Source organism: Raphanus sativus, chromosome 6 (genome assembly GCF_000801105.2).
Source record: "Raphanus sativus cultivar WK10039 chromosome 6, ASM80110v3, whole genome shotgun sequence".
NCBI classification, from domain to species: Eukaryota; Viridiplantae; Streptophyta; class Magnoliopsida; order Brassicales; family Brassicaceae; genus Raphanus; species Raphanus sativus.
The window spans coordinates 52759272-52778639 of record NC_079516.1 but is presented as its reverse complement, the minus strand read 5'-3'; the positions used below and the strand labels follow the sequence as shown (position 1 = coordinate 52778639).

General features: G+C 38.3%; 5 protein-coding genes across 13 annotated transcripts; 4 read left to right on the top strand and 1 right to left on the bottom strand.

Annotated features, from left to right (window-relative positions):
* The first annotated feature begins 3388 nt into the window (after window positions 1-3388).
* LOC108808990 (uncharacterized) lies at window positions 3389-6347 on the top strand. 4 transcript variants are annotated; one of them, XM_056987989.1, is made up of 6 exons: window positions 3389-3580; window positions 3666-3877; window positions 3983-4026; window positions 4163-5135; window positions 5227-5523; window positions 5595-6347. In XM_056987989.1, the coding sequence occupies exons 2-6, from the start codon at window positions 3733-3735 to the stop codon at window positions 6149-6151; spliced, it is 2016 nt and encodes a 671-aa protein (XP_056843969.1). In that variant the 5' UTR covers window positions 3389-3580; window positions 3666-3732; the 3' UTR covers window positions 6152-6347. The 4 variants fall into 4 exon arrangements, with proteins under 4 accessions (XP_056843969.1, XP_018436606.2, XP_018436607.2 ...); XM_018581104.2 differs by having other exon boundaries at window positions 3392-3580; window positions 3654-3877; window positions 4160-5135; XM_018581105.2 differs by having other exon boundaries at window positions 3393-3580; window positions 4160-5135; window positions 5230-5523.
* A 207-nt stretch (window positions 6348-6554) lies between these two features.
* On the bottom strand, window positions 6555-8949 carry LOC108808988 (rop guanine nucleotide exchange factor 4). The gene is made up of 7 exons (XM_018581100.2): window positions 8478-8949; window positions 8281-8397; window positions 8061-8203; window positions 7908-7982; window positions 7535-7840; window positions 6958-7302; window positions 6555-6862 (listed from the first exon to the last, which is right to left on the bottom strand). Exons 1-7 carry the CDS (start codon window positions 8755-8757, stop codon window positions 6740-6742), a joined length of 1389 nt encoding a protein of 462 aa, XP_018436602.2. The 5' UTR covers window positions 8758-8949; the 3' UTR covers window positions 6555-6739.
* Window positions 8950-9506: 557 nt separating this feature from the next.
* LOC108808986 (beta-amylase 7) lies at window positions 9507-13047 on the top strand. Of its 6 annotated transcripts, XM_056987988.1 has the most exons (12): window positions 9507-9730; window positions 9974-10026; window positions 10108-10505; window positions 10583-10846; window positions 10938-11015; window positions 11088-11291; window positions 11371-11565; window positions 11648-11812; window positions 11906-12169; window positions 12260-12478; window positions 12556-12775; window positions 12854-13047. In XM_056987988.1, the coding sequence occupies exons 3-12, from the start codon at window positions 10110-10112 to the stop codon at window positions 12895-12897; spliced, it is 2049 nt and encodes a 682-aa protein (XP_056843968.1). In that variant the 5' UTR covers window positions 9507-9730; window positions 9974-10026; window positions 10108-10109; the 3' UTR covers window positions 12898-13047. The 6 variants fall into 6 exon arrangements, with proteins under 6 accessions (XP_056843968.1, XP_018436601.2, XP_056843967.1 ...); XM_018581099.2 differs by lacking the exon at window positions 9974-10026; XM_056987987.1 differs by having other exon boundaries at window positions 10025-10505.
* A 190-nt stretch (window positions 13048-13237) lies between these two features.
* LOC108808989 (uncharacterized) lies at window positions 13238-14201 on the top strand. Its single transcript, XM_018581102.2, has 3 exons — window positions 13238-13588; window positions 13674-13735; window positions 13903-14201. The coding sequence occupies exons 1-3, from the start codon at window positions 13531-13533 to the stop codon at window positions 14017-14019; spliced, it is 237 nt and encodes a 78-aa protein (XP_018436604.2). The 5' UTR covers window positions 13238-13530; the 3' UTR covers window positions 14020-14201.
* A 2844-nt stretch (window positions 14202-17045) lies between these two features.
* On the top strand, window positions 17046-18866 carry LOC108812266 (remorin). Its single transcript, XM_018584472.2, has 4 exons — window positions 17046-17353; window positions 17988-18041; window positions 18231-18318; window positions 18414-18866. Exons 1-4 carry the CDS (start codon window positions 17188-17190, stop codon window positions 18688-18690), a joined length of 585 nt encoding a protein of 194 aa, XP_018439974.2. The 5' UTR covers window positions 17046-17187; the 3' UTR covers window positions 18691-18866.
* Window positions 18867-19368: the final 502 nt, after the last annotated feature.

The window sequence follows — 19368 nt, the reverse complement described above, 5'->3', positions numbered from 1 at the left end:
CGATTACACATTACGCAACCCAAAAACATTTCTGTAAACTTTATAATTTGCAATTACTATCCTTTTAAACTCCTTTTTAAGTAGATTAACAGTCTTTATTAGGCGATTGTACCTAAGAACGAACAAGAACAACGAAACATTGCTTCGGCTTTGACAGCGATGCACAAAAGAGCCCATCAAATCTTCACATGCGCTTTAATTAGGACAAGAGAGACAAAAAGAGCTGTGACCGTGAGAGAAGAATCCTAAGTAACTACATGCTTTTATAATCCTCTAGTCTCGTCGTTTATTCTGTTTTCATATGTAATAGTAGTATACAAGAAAAGTTGTCTTTTTGCTAATTTGTTTTAAGATCTTTATTGCTATATATTTGTTAATGTCTTTTGTCTCTTATCTTGGTACTACTAGCTGACTTTAAATACTGGGTTTTATTTACTGCTGTTTGAAGATTTGTAATCTCTTCTTACCGAATCTTTTAAAATTAATCTGGATTATATATACATCCACGGGTAATACTATCTAGAATGAAATGTAAATGATAATTTATGTAACGTTCTAGCGTGACGAGGCTAGCTGCATTCTTTTTTCATTTTATTGGACTAAGATAAAATCATAAAAGGACATCACAACTACTAAAATTGGATCTCTTCCCCTTTTCTCTCTTCCATCTCTAGCCACAAGTTTTCAACTCTCAGTCACTGCTCCGGTGTCCGGAGGCCTTGACTCCGGTCTCGGCTCGCGTTAGCTCCGGCGCCGGAGGCTCTCTCTTTCCCCTTGCCTCTGTTTTCGTTTTGCTTCTCTTCCTCTCTTCTCCTTGTCTGTCGACATGTTTGAGGCCCTGGTTTCTATCTTACTCCAGAACCCTAGAGCTTCCCGGAGAGTGATAGATCCGGTAAGTACGATTGGTTTCTGGTGTCTCGACGAGCCGGCGAGGGTTGAGCAGTGAAAGGAGTCGGCTTTTAGGGTGAGGCTAGGTTAGATCTCGTTTTCTCTTTGTAGATCTGGTCATCGTCTCGGCGGTTGGTGGCGCGTGAGGGGTTTTGTCGGACTCTCTCCTCTGCTCTTCATTTTCTGCATCTCGTGTATCGTTTGGAGCGGTTTGTCGGACCTCAGTCGGACGAAACTTGGTGTCTTGATTTGTTCTTCGGTTTAGCCGGCTCTCAATAGAGACATCAGTTCAGGCTGGTGGTGCGTGCTTAGCCAGCTTTGTGGTCGTGTGGCTGCGGTTTGTCTGAGATTCAGCGTATGAGGATTCAAGTCGTCGGTTGCTCTGTCGTCTATGGCGGATTCAGCTTCGTCTTTGGAGGTCTCTCTCTATTTGTCTGGATTCTCCTTTTGCAAGGTTGTTGTGACTGAGTCTTGTGACTCGTCTTCTCCGTGTCCGCTTAGTCGTCTCTGTCTCGTCTCTCCAACGTGGCGTAACGGCTCAGCTCTAAGAAGACCGGGTTGGGTTCTCTTACTCGGGCTAGGGCGTCGGTTTCAGAGTTTTGATTTGGTCAGTTGAGGCTCAACCGACGAGGAGACCTAGTGGGATGTTAGCTTTCGCGATGCTCTGTTGGCCATTTGGCTTATTGAGCAGGTTAATGTTTCGATTCTTTTGCAGGACACAGAGCTTCGTTCCTTGGTGGTGCTTCGCCGCATCCTGTTTTCTTGGGTTGTTCGATGCTGTGTGGTTCTCACTTTCGCATTTGATTCAATCTTGACGGTGGATTCTTGTGGTGCAGAGCTTGCTGTGTGGTATGCTCCTTCTCCCTTTTATCTATCCGGTTTGTGCTTAATGATCAATGGAGAACTCAAGCTCCAAGAAGCCGTCTAACACCAGCTACTCCGGAGATGCCGTGTGAGTTCCGGTAACCGAAGAAATGAGGTGAACGCCACCCTCTTGCGGATCACATCGAAGACTGAGAACGGTGTTGGATAGTTTAAGAATTTAGAAACCGGCTAGTGGAATGTGCCGGACTGGTGGTTTGAGCGAAGCTAGCCGGTGTATTTTGACTTAAACCATTTTGGTGAAAACGAGCTTGTAATCAAAATTGAATGCCCGTTTTCGGGAAGATAAATAAATAAATATATATTTAAAAAAAAAAAAAAAAAAAAACTACTAAAATTGGTGCATATGCGTAACGACGAGAACAATATAAAACCACATATAATGGATCAACACACGCACGTATCCAAATTGCAAAGGGAACACGGCGGGTGTGGTCCAAGCAAGGATCAACATCGTTGTTGTAAATATCATAATGACAATAATAATATACACATGTCCAAGTATTCATAAATTGAATTTGTCAATTGTGCGAGTACGTTTGGCACTATTCCTTTTTATTTTTAACATTTTATCAAATCTTCTACCAACCATACATTAAATAATCATATATAAATATTAAACAAAATGATAATCCGGCAAAAAACACTAATGAAAACCATTGAATTGCATAATCTATAATTCTCTTAGAGATATCTCGCTTTTGGTATAGTTCACACTTTCATAAAATGATCAATCATGTTGTGATTCCACATTTGTAATCAATCACAAGATTTTCCATAATAAAGATTAGTAACTCTCTTTTTAGTTAAAAGGTAATAACCCTTTTAATAATAAAAATAATCCACCATTCTCCTACACACAACTTCACCAGTTAGTTGTGCAATTTTATTTCGTTTCATCAACCAACGTGCTCACAACATTTATTACGGTTATTGTTAACAAAAGAAAAACCCATTAGGGTTGAAGAATTTATTAAAACAATACTAACTTTTACTGGGAGTCTGGGACTAAACAACACTGACTACTTCATAAATAACGTTGCCAGCCCAAAAAATGATAAAATAACGGTGAGGTAGACCAAAAAAATAAATATAACGGTGATAAATCGACGAGTTTACCCTTAACGACACACTTGTCGCCGAAGGTACTCACTCGGACAATCTGGCTCTACGGAGGACCATCACCTACCGACACTACCGACACAATTCCCATATCATCTACCCATTCATTATTACATTTACCCTGTCTCTGTCTCTATAACATATGCACATTGTCATATACTGTATAGTTACAATCACAAACTTCTATGTGTATAATGGTGGCCCGGAGAAAAAAAGAGAAAAAATCCATTATTTTGTAGCAGTAATTGCGTTCTTACCGAAACTGATCAAATTAACCGATAGAACATACTAAAAAAAAAGATAGCGGTACTACGATGGTTAGTATCCAAACATTAACAAATGATAAAACTTCTGGTTTCTCTGTTTTAAGTAAGCTGAGTTCGTCGTTTATAATATAAACTCTCGTAAAAATTGATGCCAATTGTCAATATATTAATCAAAGAATCTAAATATTTTAGTTAAATATTTTGTCTGGTGGGAAGTGGGTCTAATACTAAATGACACATTTTTTTAAACAATCTACTCTCGTGCTTCGAGCTTCTGTCTCGTGAGCTTTATTATAATAATAAGCTAAATCTTGAAAAAAGGAACCATTCTTCTGAACAGCGGAGGCAGAACTTGAGTTCACTAGTAGTTCTTTACATCTGCATTTCCTCTTTCTTTCAAGCATTGGATCGGTTTCTATAAGGTAAAAGTTTGTGTGTATGCTTTTCTTTTTCTTTCTTTGCTGGGACTGCATGAATGTATCATATCAAGATCAGTTTTCATTGTAGTCATCAAGAAGAAGATAAAGAAGAAGAAGAAGAAGAAGAAGAAGAAGAGCATTGTGGATTTTTTTTAATGGAGAAAGAGATTTGTGCAAGACATCTTTCAAGAGAAGGGACAGGATGTGTTTGGTTGTTTATGAACATGTTTGATCTCAGACATGGTGGATCTAACCATAAGCTTTTGATGGATAAGAAACGTGGAAGCAAACGAATCTTAGGTATGTGTTTTATTTTTTTTTTATTTTTTTGGGGTCATTGTCACTAAGAAAATGTGTTTGAAACAAGAAAAGATTCTCACTTTGTTGGTTAATGTTACAATGCAGATATTGAGACTAAGGTGGAGAAGCAGCTAACCTGTGACTGTGAGGTCTGGTTTAAGTTTTTTTCTGGGTCTTGGTTTAAGTTCTTGTTGGATTTTTGAGAATTAAACTTGTTTTCTATTGTGAGGAATATAAAAAAATTGATGTAGATGGTTTGTGTTGTTGTTGTTATTGTCTCAGAAGAGTGTCAAGAAACTTATTGAAGAGGAGATTGATGAGAAGACTCATCAAAGGTGTGATACTACTGAATGCAGAGGAAAGACAAAGGCCAGAAACGAGAAGAGGAGAAGTAGAACCTGCAGCAAAGCCAGTGATGATGAAGACCATGCAGAGAATCAATGTCCAAGAACTTCTCAGATTGATGCTGATTCAATAAATGATGATTCAGAAGAGAAGTTCAGTGAGTTGATAAGGCGGTTGATAGATCAGAAGGAAAGCGAGGTAGAGAGCTGCAAGAACCTTGTGGATGATGATGATGATTCTAAAGAAGAATCATTCCTAAACATTGGAACTTCACCAAACAAAGAGACAAGCTCTCCAAGTGAAAGCAGAGCACAAACAATTGTAGTTTTGAAACCTGAGCCAAACTGCTTGAATATCGGTTCATCACCTGGAAGAAACAAGGCCAAGAACGAGAGATTCGGCTCTCGCTTCATTCTCAGTAGAATCAGAAGAAGACTAACACCTGCAAAGAATCCATGCAATGCTCAACATGAATCTGATCAAGATCCAGATGCATTGTCGTCTACCATGAGTCAAAACTCTTGTTTGGAAGATGGAGAAATATTGCCTGACAATTCTTCAAAAAGTGAGGCTAATGAAGAAGATACTAACCAAGGAAGAGAAGATTCGAAGAAGAGTATGTGTGGTATATACATTGCAGCCAAGAAACATCTATCTGAAATGCTTGCAGAAGGAGACATGAATGTTGATTTGCCGGATAAGGAAGTACCAAGACTCTTAGGGAAGATTCTTGCTCTCCCTCAGTTCTCCACACCGGATTACACTCCAAGAATGACACTGGCACATGACTTTGTTGGTCACCAGATAACCGAGAAACCGAATATCCAACAATGCAGTTCAGAAGATTACTCTGAGACACTTGGATTGGATTCAAACAAACATGAAGAAACAACGTCCACGAGTGACATGTCAGGTGATTGATTCTCTTTTTTCTTTCGATCTGATTCTTCTCAAATTTCCAAAATGAAACTAAAAAAAAACTGTTTTTGATGAGTAATCATCAGCAGGCGTTTTAGACACCAGAGAGGAAGAGAAGAGTGTCCTTGATCCGCTGTCTGCAGATGCATACGTTGATGATGAAGACAAGTTTGAAACTCATGATGAACATGAGCACGTAAGACCCCTGGAAAAGGTTGAGACATTTGATGAGATTCATGCACCATCTTCACCACCAATTTCTTCAGTTAAAATGTGCCAAGACAATGCCACTGATGTGCCAGGAAAGTCAAGCCCTGTGTCTGTTCTTGAGCCTTTCTTTACAGATGATGACACAAGTCCAAATAGCTCCAGGTTCTCTTCAGGTAAGCCCCTAACAACAATTTTCTACACTAATTTAGCTCAGTTTCTAACCTTTTTTCATTGATTCATTTAGTTGAAATGAGGTTGAAACCTCTGTGCATAAGATTCGAAGAACCTGATTCTCCAAGACTAGAGAAACAAAACAATGCCAAAACTAGAATGGATGACAAGGAACTGGCACTTGCATACATTCAAGACGTGGTGACATCCTCAGAGTTAAACTGGGAAGAGCTTTTAGCCAGATCTTTTTACTCGGAGCAGGTTCTTGAGCAGGCTCTAATGGATGAGATAGAGTTTTGCTCTACAAACTTCTGCAATGATAAGGAACTCCTCTTTGATTGTATCAATGAAGTTCTTATGGAGTTCTGTAGACATGGCCCTTGGATCTCATTCTCCAAACCAGCAGACATGGAGAATGCTGTTGAAGTGGTGCAAGAAGAGGTTTACTGGCATCTCTTACCTTTGCCTTCTCCTCACACGTTAGACCAGATAGTGCGCAAAGACCTGGCTAGGAGTGGGTACTGGATGGATCTCAGCTTTGATATCGGCTGCATCGGTTCTCAAACAGGTGAAATGATCCTTGATGAACTATTAGATGAGATAATCAGCAGCTTCACAGACTTGTTCTAGTCAACAAAACCACAATGCACAAACTTGTGCTTACAAGAAAGACAAGCATGATCCATCAAGAGGCTCCTTTTGTTTACTATGTACAGTTTCACTTTCACTTCCATAGTTTTTTTTGCTGTGCAGATACACACAGTCACAGATTTTAATACCCCAAAGACTGTAAAACTCTTTTCTTTCTTCATTTGGTTTCTGTAGAGTTCTATGTTATGTATGTTGGGAATGTTAAACTGTATGTTGTTATATGAACATGAATAAGATGAGGCTAAAATTTAAATAAGAGATACATTTTGCTTAGTTATGGTTGTTTTTTTTGAAAGAATGTTAAATTTATTCGAACAAATTTTTTTTTTACATGTGACAGTTCTTTTAATGATCTGATACAAGTTGAGCCACTGAACGTTGATGAGTGAACTTTAGCTGAGAACACAATCATAACCACAAAAAAATCAGGTACTTTTAAGATTCAGAGCACAATCATAACCAAACACAAAAGAAAAACATTTTGTTTTGTATTCTCATTACATCCAGAAAATGGAAAACATATTATGTTGCCAGTGGTCAAAAAAAGAAAAAATCAGTATTGAAACCCTAATCATCTCTGTTCCTGACTGTTCTGTCGACGTAAAGAACATCATCAATCCACGACACAACATTATAAGCCAAACCTTCTAAGACCCTTGAATAGCTTTCCAATACAGCCTTGCCCACATCCTATCCAAACCAAAAGAAAAAGAAAACACACAGAATATATTCATCAGAGATGTTATGACAAATGTAAAAAAAGGTTCTTACAAGGTATTACTAACTCGGTTATACTGAATCTTGCAGATGTCAAGCGAGGTCTGAGAGAGTTCAGGGTATCTCTGTTTCAGACAAAACAGTAAGCTCCTAGCTCGAGCGGCTAGAATATGGTTCTTGTCATTCCCAGCTTCGCCACCCATATCTTTCATCATGTCCCATGATGACCTAGAGTGGGTCAACCCTCCAGTCTTACGCCTCCATGTAACCAGTGAAGCCTCGACTTTGTCGGCAAGCTCAAGCGCCTCGTGCTCTGATGAAATCTTCAAGATGTCTAGAAGCTGGTCTGGATAAAACTTCTCAGCTGTGCATAGTTGCTTGTATATCACGTCTCCTACACTTGCCTTCCCACTCTATTACAAAAAAAAAAACTTATCGATTACAGTAGCAAATAGTGTGCGTCTCAAATTATTTCTGGACCTTGTTCCAAAAATATATTAACGAAGCAATGTAGTTTTAAAAAAGTTAATAACTTAGTATATACATTATACATATATTGTGTCTTACATTTCTTTTAAATAGGGTTTTTGTTCGACAGATTCACTTGCATATGCTAAAAGATGGCTCTGAGTGATAATGTTGTACCTTGGGGAGAGTGGTGAGGTAAGAGTCAGGAATATCCATGTCATTAAGAGTTGAGTCGTTAATGGCCAATGCAGCCTTATGTATCTGATTAGCACAGTCACGTTTGTGACGCAAATTCTTGCGTTCATCTTCAGATAAACCTTCAGCAGGAACACATGGCACCGGGAGCCACCATTTCTCGTCTTTCCGTTGAACCACAACTTTCCGAAACGATCCTGAATCTCTACCATCATTGTTCGAGTGCATCGATGAGCTTCCTCTCTCTACGTACCAGAACTCATTCTCAGTAAAGCTATCCAATATCTCCTACAAAACTCAAAAGTCAAAACCGATGGTACTGAAACCCGTGAATCTTGATTATTAGTGGACTTACCATTAGCATATTATCGAGCTTTCTCAAAGCAGGAAGGTTCATCAGAATGTCTGATCTTAGTTTTGTTTCTGTTATCTGAAAATTTGAACAACAAAAAGGTCAAACTTTTAAAGCGTTTAGATAGCGTGAGCAACAAGTAAGATAGTCTTTTACCTCAACATTGTTACCAAGAGATCTCGGAATAACTTCGACAATGTAATCACATATAGACATAAAACAATTCATCTCTCGTTTCCAAAGATCCTTCTTCTCTGTACTCAATGGTTGTAATCTCAAACTTTGTCCAAACACAGTCGCTGCAAAACATACTCATTATCGTTAAATACTCTGTTTTCGAAAACAGAGCATATAGATGAGGAGGAAGAAGACGAACCGTATAGATTAGTTATGGCGTTGGAGACAGTAACAGCAGTACAAACTCCTTTCCCACTTCCTGACATATCTTCACCAAGCAACAGCTTCGCGAACCTTTCCCTCATCATCTCTAGCTCTGCACTAACAAAACACGAATCAATCGATATGAACAAAGGATATATCATATATACAGTCTACAATGTTTTCTTAAGTTACCTGCGTCTTCAGCAGAGTCAATGTCACTGTCTTGATCATGATCTTCTCCGTCACCACCGTCAACGCTATCTTTTGGTTCAACGGCGTCTTCAGAGAGATCTTCTTCATGGCCACTCAAGACGTTTGTGTTCGACGGCCGGTTATAAAAGCTCTGAACGTCGAACCGGTGAGATAATCCGGAGATATCGGAGTACGTTCTCCGGTACGGTGAAGAGACGGAGCTTGTCGGAGTTCCAGAGGCAGTTAGCTCGTTTTGGTCGGAACTCGTTGAACTCTCCATCAAGACTCTTGTGTAAATGATCGAGTTCTCTAGCGAGTTTCAAGTTCTTCTCTAATGAACGTGATGAGTGTTGTTAAGACATGGAGGCTCCCCACCTTCACCTTGAGATTATTTAAAAATATAAATAAAAGTGATAAAATAATGATTGATCTCCGGCGAGTGATAGCTGTTTGATCTGTTTGTGGGGAGAGACGTGCCTTCCACATTAGGCTAATCCAATCTCATAATGAAGGCTTGCTATATATATGCGTTAGGTATATATCATTCAAAGTTGTCCCCATAATGCCATTTTCATTCATACAAACTAATATAATTACTAATCTAAGCCTGTTATACATTAATTTCAATTTTTTACAACTTTTTTTAAGACTTTTCAGAATTATATTTGGATTTGCAACATTTTTTAATGACACTTGTAAACTGTAATGTAAGATTTATGGTCAAAGTGTATATTCAACGTAAACCCTCGAGTCAAGACAGAGGTTTGAAGCCATGATTTTTCCTTTGTTTTTTAAAAACCGGGATGCAGTCCACGTCGAACAGACTAAAACATCACGCAGTTTGTCGACACTGTGTGAAAACTACATACACTAGACATCACATCATGAGAACTGTGACTGACTGGTCAGGCAGGTCACGTGACGGACCAGGAGAGCCTTCCTCTCTGCCGCAGAAGAGCATCGAAATCTCGTGACGGTGGTGTCGGCACGTGCCTCCCCTTCACACGATTAATGAGCCCCCTTCGTTTTACTCTCACACACACACACGCCTAGCTCGTGCCAAGCCTTGCCTTCACACACACACCTCCCATCTCCCAGACACGCTCGAGACGCTACACACGCGTGAAACCTCGTCTTTCCAGTTTCACGCCGCACGCTCCTCCACGCGCCTTCTCCCTCTCCTTCTCACCCCCCGGATCCGCCCCTTTTCACCCCGCCGGAGAGATCCACCGTCTTTCTTATCCTCTCCCGTGGTGAGTAAAATTGTCGATCGGCTCCTAAAGTTCGTGTCTTTTTTTTTAGCATTTTGTCGTCGATTTTCCCAGAAAGACTGAGACTTTCCTCGCATTCGGACCATAAGCTTGTGTTTGCTAAGAGAATTGAGCTAGAAAGTGTAGTCTCTTAGGACAGATGTTATGATTATGTCTGAAATTCAATTCCATATGAACAGAACACTAACTCTATTTTGTCTTTTTTTTTTTTTGATTTTCACAAAGTTTTCGACTTTGTAGATGAAAATGCTGATATTTTGCTGCATCGTCCAGTAGACGTAAGTACACGTGGAGTAATCACCAAAAAAAGGCAAATAACCATTCTTGAGCAGCAAGGTTTTTTGAAGTAATGGTAACAGACATGCAGAAGCTGCTTGGAGCTAGTGAAGAGGACGATGAGGAAGAGATGGATGCGGATGTGAAGGAAGAAGATGACGGACACCGACGACAGAACAGAGGAGCAGCTTCAGGGAGTAGTAACGACGAGTTCATGTTTCAGCAGTCGTCGATGCAAGATCAACAAGTGGACACTCCTGGAGGAAGTCGAAGAAGTAGGCCGGTCGAAGAGAAGGAAAGGACTAAGTTGAGAGAGAGGCATCGAAGAGCTATCACTGCGAGGATCCTTGGCGGGTTAAGAAGGCATGGGAACTATAATCTGAGGGTTAGAGCTGATATCAACGATGTTATTTCCGCTTTAGCTAGAGAAGCTGGGTGGGTTGTTCTTCCTGATGGAACTACTTTTCCATCTAAATCTCAGGTTCTTATTTGCTCTCTCTGTCCGCTATGTTGTATGTTGTGTGCTCTTGAATGACTTCATTGGCTTAACTATTTTAGGGGACAAAGCCTGCGGTTGTTGCTGGTTCATCAGGTTCACACATGGCACCACAGCAATCTTCACCTCCTGCGCTTAGAGTAGTATCATCATCTGGGCTTAGAAGCCCAACAACGGAGCTCAATTCTTGCCGTATGAAAGGTGTTTTCGCACCTACTCCATCGCCATATGATCTTCCCCAGACTCAATGTTCAGAACTGGTTGGCAGTGTAAATAAGGCGGATGGGCTTGTTGGCTGTTCAGTCGATGTTATCAACTCTAAACAGGTAAGGAAACTTTTAGAAGTTCAGTCTTTTTGCTTTGACGTTGCTTGTTTGGCGTTAATGAAAGTTGATATAGTCTCCTCAACTTCGGTAGATTCTCGAGATTCCTCCAAATATGACGGAACAAGATTTCTCTGGTACTCCTTATGTTCCGGTTTATGTGATGTTACCAGTAAGCAAACTTTGAATCTAATCCTTTACCCATCCTGAACTATCTCCTTACTGATTAAATCCACGTCAACAGCTAGGTGTAATCAACATGAAGTGTGAATTGGCTGATAGAGACGGACTGCTAAAGCACTTACGGATATTGAAGTCAATCCAGGTAGATGGGGTTAAAGTGGATTGCTGGTGGGGAATAGCTGAGTGTCATTCACCTCAGGAGTATAATTGGAATGGTTATAGGCAGCTTTTTCAGATAGTCCGTGATCTTAATCTTAAGATACAGGTCTCTTGTCTTGTTGTCTGCCGTTATTGTTCCCAAGCTTTCATGTGCATTTCTCACTTTCTTTTGCCCTTCTTGCTAGGTTCTGATGTGCTTTCATGAATGTGGGGGTAATGTTGGTGATGATGTTTGCATTCCACTTCCTCATTGGGTGGCAGAGATCGGGAGAACCAATCCTGATATATACTTCACTGATAGAGAGGGAAGACGAAACCCTGAGTGTCTTTCTTGGGGTATTGACAAGGAACGTGTTTTAAGAGGCAGAACTGCACTTGAGGTAAAATACCTAATGAGTTTCTGTCTCTTAACTATCAGTGGATTCTTGAACATCTAATGAGTTTTTCTGCAACGTTTTTTAGGTGTACTTTGATTACTTGAGAAGTTTCCGTATAGAACTTGGCGAGTTTGTAGAGGAAGGAGTAATATCTGTGGTTGAAATTGGACTAGGCCCTTGTGGAGAGCTAAGGTATCCTTCTTGTCCCATAAAGCATGGGTGGCGATATCCTGGTGTTGGAGAGTTTCAGGTTCTCTTTTTTTTTTCCTTTCCTTTCCAACATATTCTTTGCTTACTTCCACATAAATGACCTACCCTTCTTCTTCCGTTTTGCATCATGCAGTGTTATGACAAGTATCTCCTCAAGAGCCTGAGAAGAGCAGCTGAATCAAGAGGGCACCCGTTTTGGGGTCGGGCCCCAGAAAACGCTGGCTCGTACAATTCCCAACCGCAGGGAACCGGTTTCTTCTGTGATGGAGGTGACTATGATGGTCTCTACGGGAGATTCTTTCTCAAATGGTATTCACAGGTTCTGATAGATCACGCTGACAGAGTCCTCTCTCTCGCTAAACTAGTCTTCTTTGACAGTACCTGCATCGCCGCAAAGGTGTGTGATTGTCTAAAGCCATTTGAATATATATTTTGAGCCTTTTTTTTGTCATAGTTTTTAATCAGATTTGACTTTGTGTGAAAACAGGTCCCAGACGTCCACTGGTGGTACAGAACAGCAAGCCATGCAGCTGAGCTAACCGCTGGGTTCTACAACCCGAGCAACAGAGATGGTTACGCTGAAATTGCGTCTACACTGAAGAAGCATGGTGCCACTTTGAGCTTTGTATCAGGAGAAGTCCAAGTTCTGAACCGTCCTGATGATTTCTCAGGAGCATTAGGAGAACCTGAGGCAGTTGCTTGGCAGGTAAAATTGTTTTAAAGCTTGTTCTTCCATCTCTTGACACCTCAAATCTGAACTTGAAATATGTGTTTCTTTTGCAGGTGTTGAACGCTGCGTGGGACACAGATACGCCGATAGCTAGAGAGAACTCGCTTCCTTGCCATGATAGAGTTGGGTATAACAAAGTGTTAGAGAGTGTTAAGTTTCCCAACGATCCAGATAGAAGGCATTTGTCATCATTTGCCTACAGTAGGCTCGTCCCAGCTCTTTTGGAAGGACATAACCTTGTCGAGTTCGACCAGTTTGTCAAGAAACTGCACGGTAAAATGAATAAATTTCAATCATATTGATGATCTTTCGTGTAACTCAAGTCTCTGAAACTGTATCTCTCTGCTACAGGGGAAGCTGTAACGGATCATCATCATCATCATCAACAGGTCTAGAGTGTTAGTTTGTCTCATTATAAAGAAAAAAAAAAGATGTGGTAAAATTATTCACTGTCAATGAAGTTGTTAATTCTAGTAGTTTAGCATATATTTTATGTAAATTTTTATCATTTAAGAATTAAGAGAAAGAGACATACATTACCGGAAGCCTCATGTGTCTTTTGGCTATATATCATCTGATATTTGCTAGCCATATATAGTTACTTATTAACACCTATTTATTACTTACGATACGACAGTTTGTGATTATCATCATTGCTTGAAGAAAAAAAAAAGATACATGCTGATTGATTTGCAGAGTGAAGTGAGAGAGGAGTGAGATTAGGTGAACGAAGGTCGTTGGAGCCGTTGTGTTGTGCAAGGCTAAAACTAGTGCGTTTTAACTTGTCAGCTCAGCTTATGTTTCGGATTAGTGGGCTTCGGTGCTTTGTTTTAGCTTAGTGGGCTCATGTTGTAGCTTCTGTCTTAGTGGGCTCATGCTGTAGCTTCTGTCTTAGTGGGCTCATATTGTAGCTTCTGTCTTTTCGGCTTTATTGAAATTTTAGGGTTTATTGAGGATCCGTTTATTGAGAAGGCGCCCTCTCTCTGGTTCGAAGAAACAGAGTTGCATTGGAAAGTAGTGGAGAAAGAATGTCGAAGAAGAACAATTTAGCCAAGAGAAAGAAGCAACACGAGTACAATCTACAAAGTACGTTTATTTTTTCAAATCAGTCTCTTATACAAATACGCATATGTATACTACATACGTTCTCAACGAATTTTTCGGTTTGCAGAGGAGAAAGAGATACAGGATAAGAAGATCAAGAAGCTTCAGGCGAACAAGAACAAGATGAAAGTAAGTAAGCTCCTTTCTCTTTCCAAATCTATAGTACTTCATATATGTTCGAGTAAGTAGAAAATTCAGTTGTGTCGGGAGGAATGATATTTTGAATCTTGTCTGAAGTTTAGAGTTAAGCTTATGATATTTATGTGGTTGGTTGGGTCTGTTTTGGTTTGAAAAAGGTTGATGGAAGTGGTAAGAAGAAAGGTGGATTCTCAGTTGGGAAGAAGAAGTTGAAGACTAAGTTGACTCCAGCTGCTAAAGCTAAAGCTGCTCAAGCTATGGAGCTAGACAATTGAGAAACAAAAAAAAAACATGTCTTCTTCTTTTCTTTTTTTTACTTGTATGTAAACTGCTCTTCATTTAGAACTTCCTACTGATCTCAAGATTTTGCTTCCAATACTTATTTGATGGTCTGTTTAATAACTAATGTTCAAATTCAGCATTGCAATAGATTTCACAGAAGTACTATTGGGTATAAGACTTCCACAAGCATTGTATTATACTATTATATAGTTAGACCCAATATCTTTTCTGATTTATTACATTTCCAGATTGTCATAAATCATAATCAATGTCTAATATAAACAGTGTCGCACGTTATATCATATGGTACATTTGGATTCCTGATGTGAAAAAATCTCAAAGGCGTCCAGAAGTTACATTTTATCACACCAATGGGTCCTTATTGTCATAAAGCAACCAACGATTGTCCGTACTTGGATGGAACTTAAGCTGCAAATTTGGAAATTACGTTCACGTCATTTAAGAAAAAAATTACATTGTTTAATTTGCATGCAAGTTATCACAACAGAAAAGTCATCAGTCAGGGCAGCATCAATTACTAGTAGCTTATCATAACCTGATCAGTTGAAGTCTAATACTAACACAAATAGCAACTGATCACCAACTCCAATGTGTTAAAAAGTTTCATCCATAAATCACTCATTAGATTTAAATTACTTACTAAACATATCAATAACATCTTTCTGTCAAAAATAATTTTATTCAACATTGTCTATTATTATACAATAGTTGATATAATACATCGAATCAAAAATCAAAAACAAAATTTTCAAAAACAATCTAACCTAATAATTTTATTCAACATGGTTTTTAATATGTTTTACTTGTTTGTTTAACTATAGTGTGGATGAAGCTAAGTTTTTGTTACCATTACTTTTAGATTTCAAGTCAGTTTGTATATAATTTTTTCAAGTATACACAGATACATAGAAGAACTTTGTTGTGCGATCTTTTTTATCGTTGTAAAACTTTGTTCGAATTTATTGTCTTCATTTTAACAGATTTAATGTATTTACGTAAAAATTACTCGTTAATGTTGCTAGTTTTAATATGAACACAACAAATAAAGTATCTTGTCAAACAAGAGCATCGTAGATTAATGCGTGTTGCCTTTTGTCAAATTCCGAAAGTATTGATCTTCCCAAACCTCAACTTGGCGAGTCAAGTTAGCTTTCCTCTCAAGAACCTCTCTTAACTCCAGAGGACTATAAGGAAGAGGCATCTCACAAGGAGACACTTCACTAGGAGACATCACCATCGACTAGGGAATCTGTGGAGCGTTATGATTGGTGGTGTAATGATTAGTGTCGTTACTTGGTTCATTCCTGCGAGAGTTCTCTGAAGAGGAACAACACCAAGAGATGTTACTATATAACACTCTCAAGATCATTGTAAGAAAAAAAAAAACATTAAGGTGCTTTTAGATTCGAAACTCACGAAATCGAAACAACCCCGGAAGCTTAAGAGACCAGCAGATATGACGAGAGAAAAGACGAGAAACAGAGAAGCTTTCGCGATGTGTTTTCCTTGATGGGACGCCGTTTTGATAGAGGCATGATGATTATGCGTGTTCGTTTGAGTATCGTTATTGTTCCACTTCCGTTGAACCATGACTCTTATCTACCTTCCTCTGCTCCGCTTACATATACAAACATTCTACACTAGAGAAGAAAATGGGAAGAGATGAGAAAGCACCAACGCTTTGGTTTTGATTTTCTTTTATGTGCTTTTCCACGAGGACTTGAATCTTGTTTCACGTTTTCTTTCAACACAAGTTCACATATTTTGTGTTAATTAAGTTCATACTATTTTTAGGTTTTCGATTGGCTTATATTTTCTGAATATCAAAGACATAATATCATATTAGTAGGAGAAATTGGTTATGTGAACCTATCATATGAAGACAATGATACATAACATCAATTTGTTGCCCAAATAATCCTTTCTTGTAATCTTTGAGTTTATATGAAAATCTTAAATGTGTATTACTAAAAAAATAAAAGGAACACTTGCGGATTCAATTAGTTAAAAGTCTTAAAACCCTCTTTGAGAAAGTTTATTATAACTGCTTTTTATAATAAGACGAATCCAAACTTTCCCAAGAAGGAGATAAAACGTTAGCCACTCAATAAAGACAGTCCATATTCGACCACTCATAATACAGAAAAAATAATGGTTAAATAACTCCATGCTGTATGCTCTTTACTAATTTTACAGAGTTATATAAAATCTTGAGAAATCTTCTTCACCAGCCTGTTCAAATCTGTGTTGAGAGTACCCTCAACTAGTTAAATGATGCTAATCATGTACATTGTATTTACTTTATTGCTAAAACAAGACTTGCAATTTACAACCTTCCTTTTTAGTCTTTATATAGTTGGGCCATTATAATTTACAAAAGCCCAACAAGGATAAAACGAGACGGTCTGCAGCTCTTCTCAGCCAGAAAGTCAAAGCCGAAACGAGGAAAGTCATAAATAAGGGCCCATACATCACATGGCTAAACCGGTTTAACTATTTCTTTGCGTCTGTCTCTGGCGTGTCCTATGTCCACTTGGTGTGGTGAATCTCCATGTCACCTTTTGGTCCACCACACTATTTTCAGCAAACCAATAAATATTGATTTTAATACATTCTATCTAGATAACTGAATATAGATTAATCAATTCAGGTTCAGATTTTATTTCCAATTCTTTTTTTTTTTAAATCACTAGTAACTAAGAGGTAATCAAAGAATGTATATCGGTTTAAGTATAAATGTATTAATCATGATTCTGGTATGAACTTTTAATCCGGTTTAAGTTAAGAAAAACAGTGACATTATTTAACTGAGTTACGTGGCATCATTGAACTACTTTACCTGTCGGCAGTGAGGTGTTTAATCACATGGATCGCATCCAATGCGTGAGAGAGCGTTACAGCCGTGAGATCACATGGTACCAAAATCAACGGCTATGTAAAACAACTGTCTCCCACATATTAAACGCGGGGAGTACGCTCCACCGGTATAACCTAACGGAGGATATAACATCTTTCTTCTTCCTTATTGGCTAAAGTCTCAGAGATTTTATCCAAAAATAGTTTTGTTTAATTCTCTGGAAGGAAAAAAATAAAAAAGAAAACCATTTCTTCAGCTCTTGTTCTTCTTTGGCTGAGAGGCAATGGCGGAGGAGCAAAAGACGATCAAAGTTGACGTAGATTCTCCTGCGGTTGTAGCTCCGGCGAAGGAACCTACTCCTGCTCCGGTGGAAGTTTCAAAAGACGTGGCGGAGGAGAAAGTTCATACTCCACTTCCCGACGAGTCCAAAGCTCTTACCGTTGTTGAAAGTAAGCTTCTATGTTTGTTTATACACGTGCTTTTGTGTATTATGATAATCCTCAACTCATGAAGACTGATTCATGTTTTTGATAAATCAAGGGATAGATTTACTCCAACATATCACAAACTAATATTACATGATGTTTTTTCTAAAAAAAAAGAAAAAAAATGATGTTTTTTCTGACACGAATAATTACCTGGTTTAAAGTCCAGAATCTCATGCTAATTCAGAAACCAAAAAAAAACTAGCTACAGAATTACATCTCATAAATCCATATTTCTATTAGAAATTCATAGCATTATTTACAGCAAGATAGATTAAGTTTTTGAAAAGAAGACAAATCATTGTTAATTAGAATATGATTTAGCTTTTTTTTTCTTTTTCCTACTGAGGTGTTGTTATAAAAAAGTATATGGAATCATGCAAATTAGTTGTGGACAGCTAACAATTAAGAGAGTGGTTTACTTTCTTTATTTCTCACACATGATTAGTTACTTTAAAGATGCCTAACTCTTGGAAAATAACAAGTAAGCACCAACTTTTTCTTTAGCAATTTAAAAAATCCAAACGCATTAGTTCCTTCTTAAAGTTGCTACTTTCTGATAATGTGGGTAGACTTATAATAAGTGAGCTTCTTGCAGAACCCATTGAGGAGCCCACACCAAAGAAAAGTTCAGCTGGTTCGGTTGATAGAGGTAAGCTATATAACATTTTTTTCTTTATGTTGACCTTTTCTGGTTTAACCTATGGAATAACTGCCTTATAGTTTTAATATTAACAAAAACATATATATAGATATAGATTGTTGTTGCTATTTATCTGACCGTACCATGGAAGGCAAATACATGACTGACGCAATAATATGTTGTATTTGTTTTTATCAGATGTGAAGCTTGCAGACTTGGAAAAGGAGAAGAAAACTTCATTCATCAAAGCATGGGAAGAGAGTGAGAAGTCAAAGGCTGAGCACAAGTAAACTTTCTTAAAATTATTTTTGATCTTCTGGCACCCCCAAAGATTACACTACTTTTGCTGGATAATCATCAGCTAATGATGAAAATGTACAGGGCACAAAAGAAGATATCTGATGTGCTTGCTTGGGAGAACAGCAAGAAAGCAGCCACTGAAGCTCAACTCAGGAAGATTGAAGAGAAACTAGAGAAGAAAAAAGCAGAGTATGGTGAGAAAATGAAGAACAAAGTGGCGGCTATTCACAAGGAAGCAGAAGAGAAGAGAGCAATGGTTGAAGCTAAAAAGGGAGAAGAGCTTCTCAAAGCTGAAGAAATGGCTGCTAAGTATAGAGCCACTGGTGTCGTTCCCAAGGCAAACTGTGGATGTTTCTAAGTCTTTTTATTTAATCTGTTTCTCATGTCATTGTTTGTAATACTTCCTCTCTCCTTTTTTTGTGTGATTCAGTTACCTTTTATAGTTGGTTTTTGTTTGTTTGCTGTCTTGTTTATATAATTGGTGATTTTGTATAAAAAGACATCAAGGTTAAAGATATTATGTATTTTCTGTAATCGTATGAATCATCAACAATGCTTGATTACGATGTTAACTATAATCCTTTACATCTTAAAATGTTAGTACTTACAATGGCTCATACAAATCTAGTAATGTATGATATATCAGACAAAGACACAGGTGGACCTACAAGCAAAGTAGTAGGACTATCTTCTTAACTACTAAGAAATTTATCCAATTCATCAAGTCTTCTGAAAAACAGGTCATCAAACACTCAATCCCAAAGGGCGTATAAGGTAACTTGATTCATATCATTCAACAGAAGTCTTCAAAGCAAAGCAAAGCAAAGCAAAGGAAACTAGTCCTGGTTGAAAGGTTCAGATACAACCTTCATTTACATCATTTATTTTTATAATAAACCACTTTAACTTTTAAAAGTTTTCAGAAACAGCCTGGTAAGTTTTGCTATTGTCACTACTGACCACAAATTTTAAAAATAGAGCTCTGGCTGAAAACGTCAAGAAAGGGAAACCCTTCATTTGCTTTCGGAAACTAAAA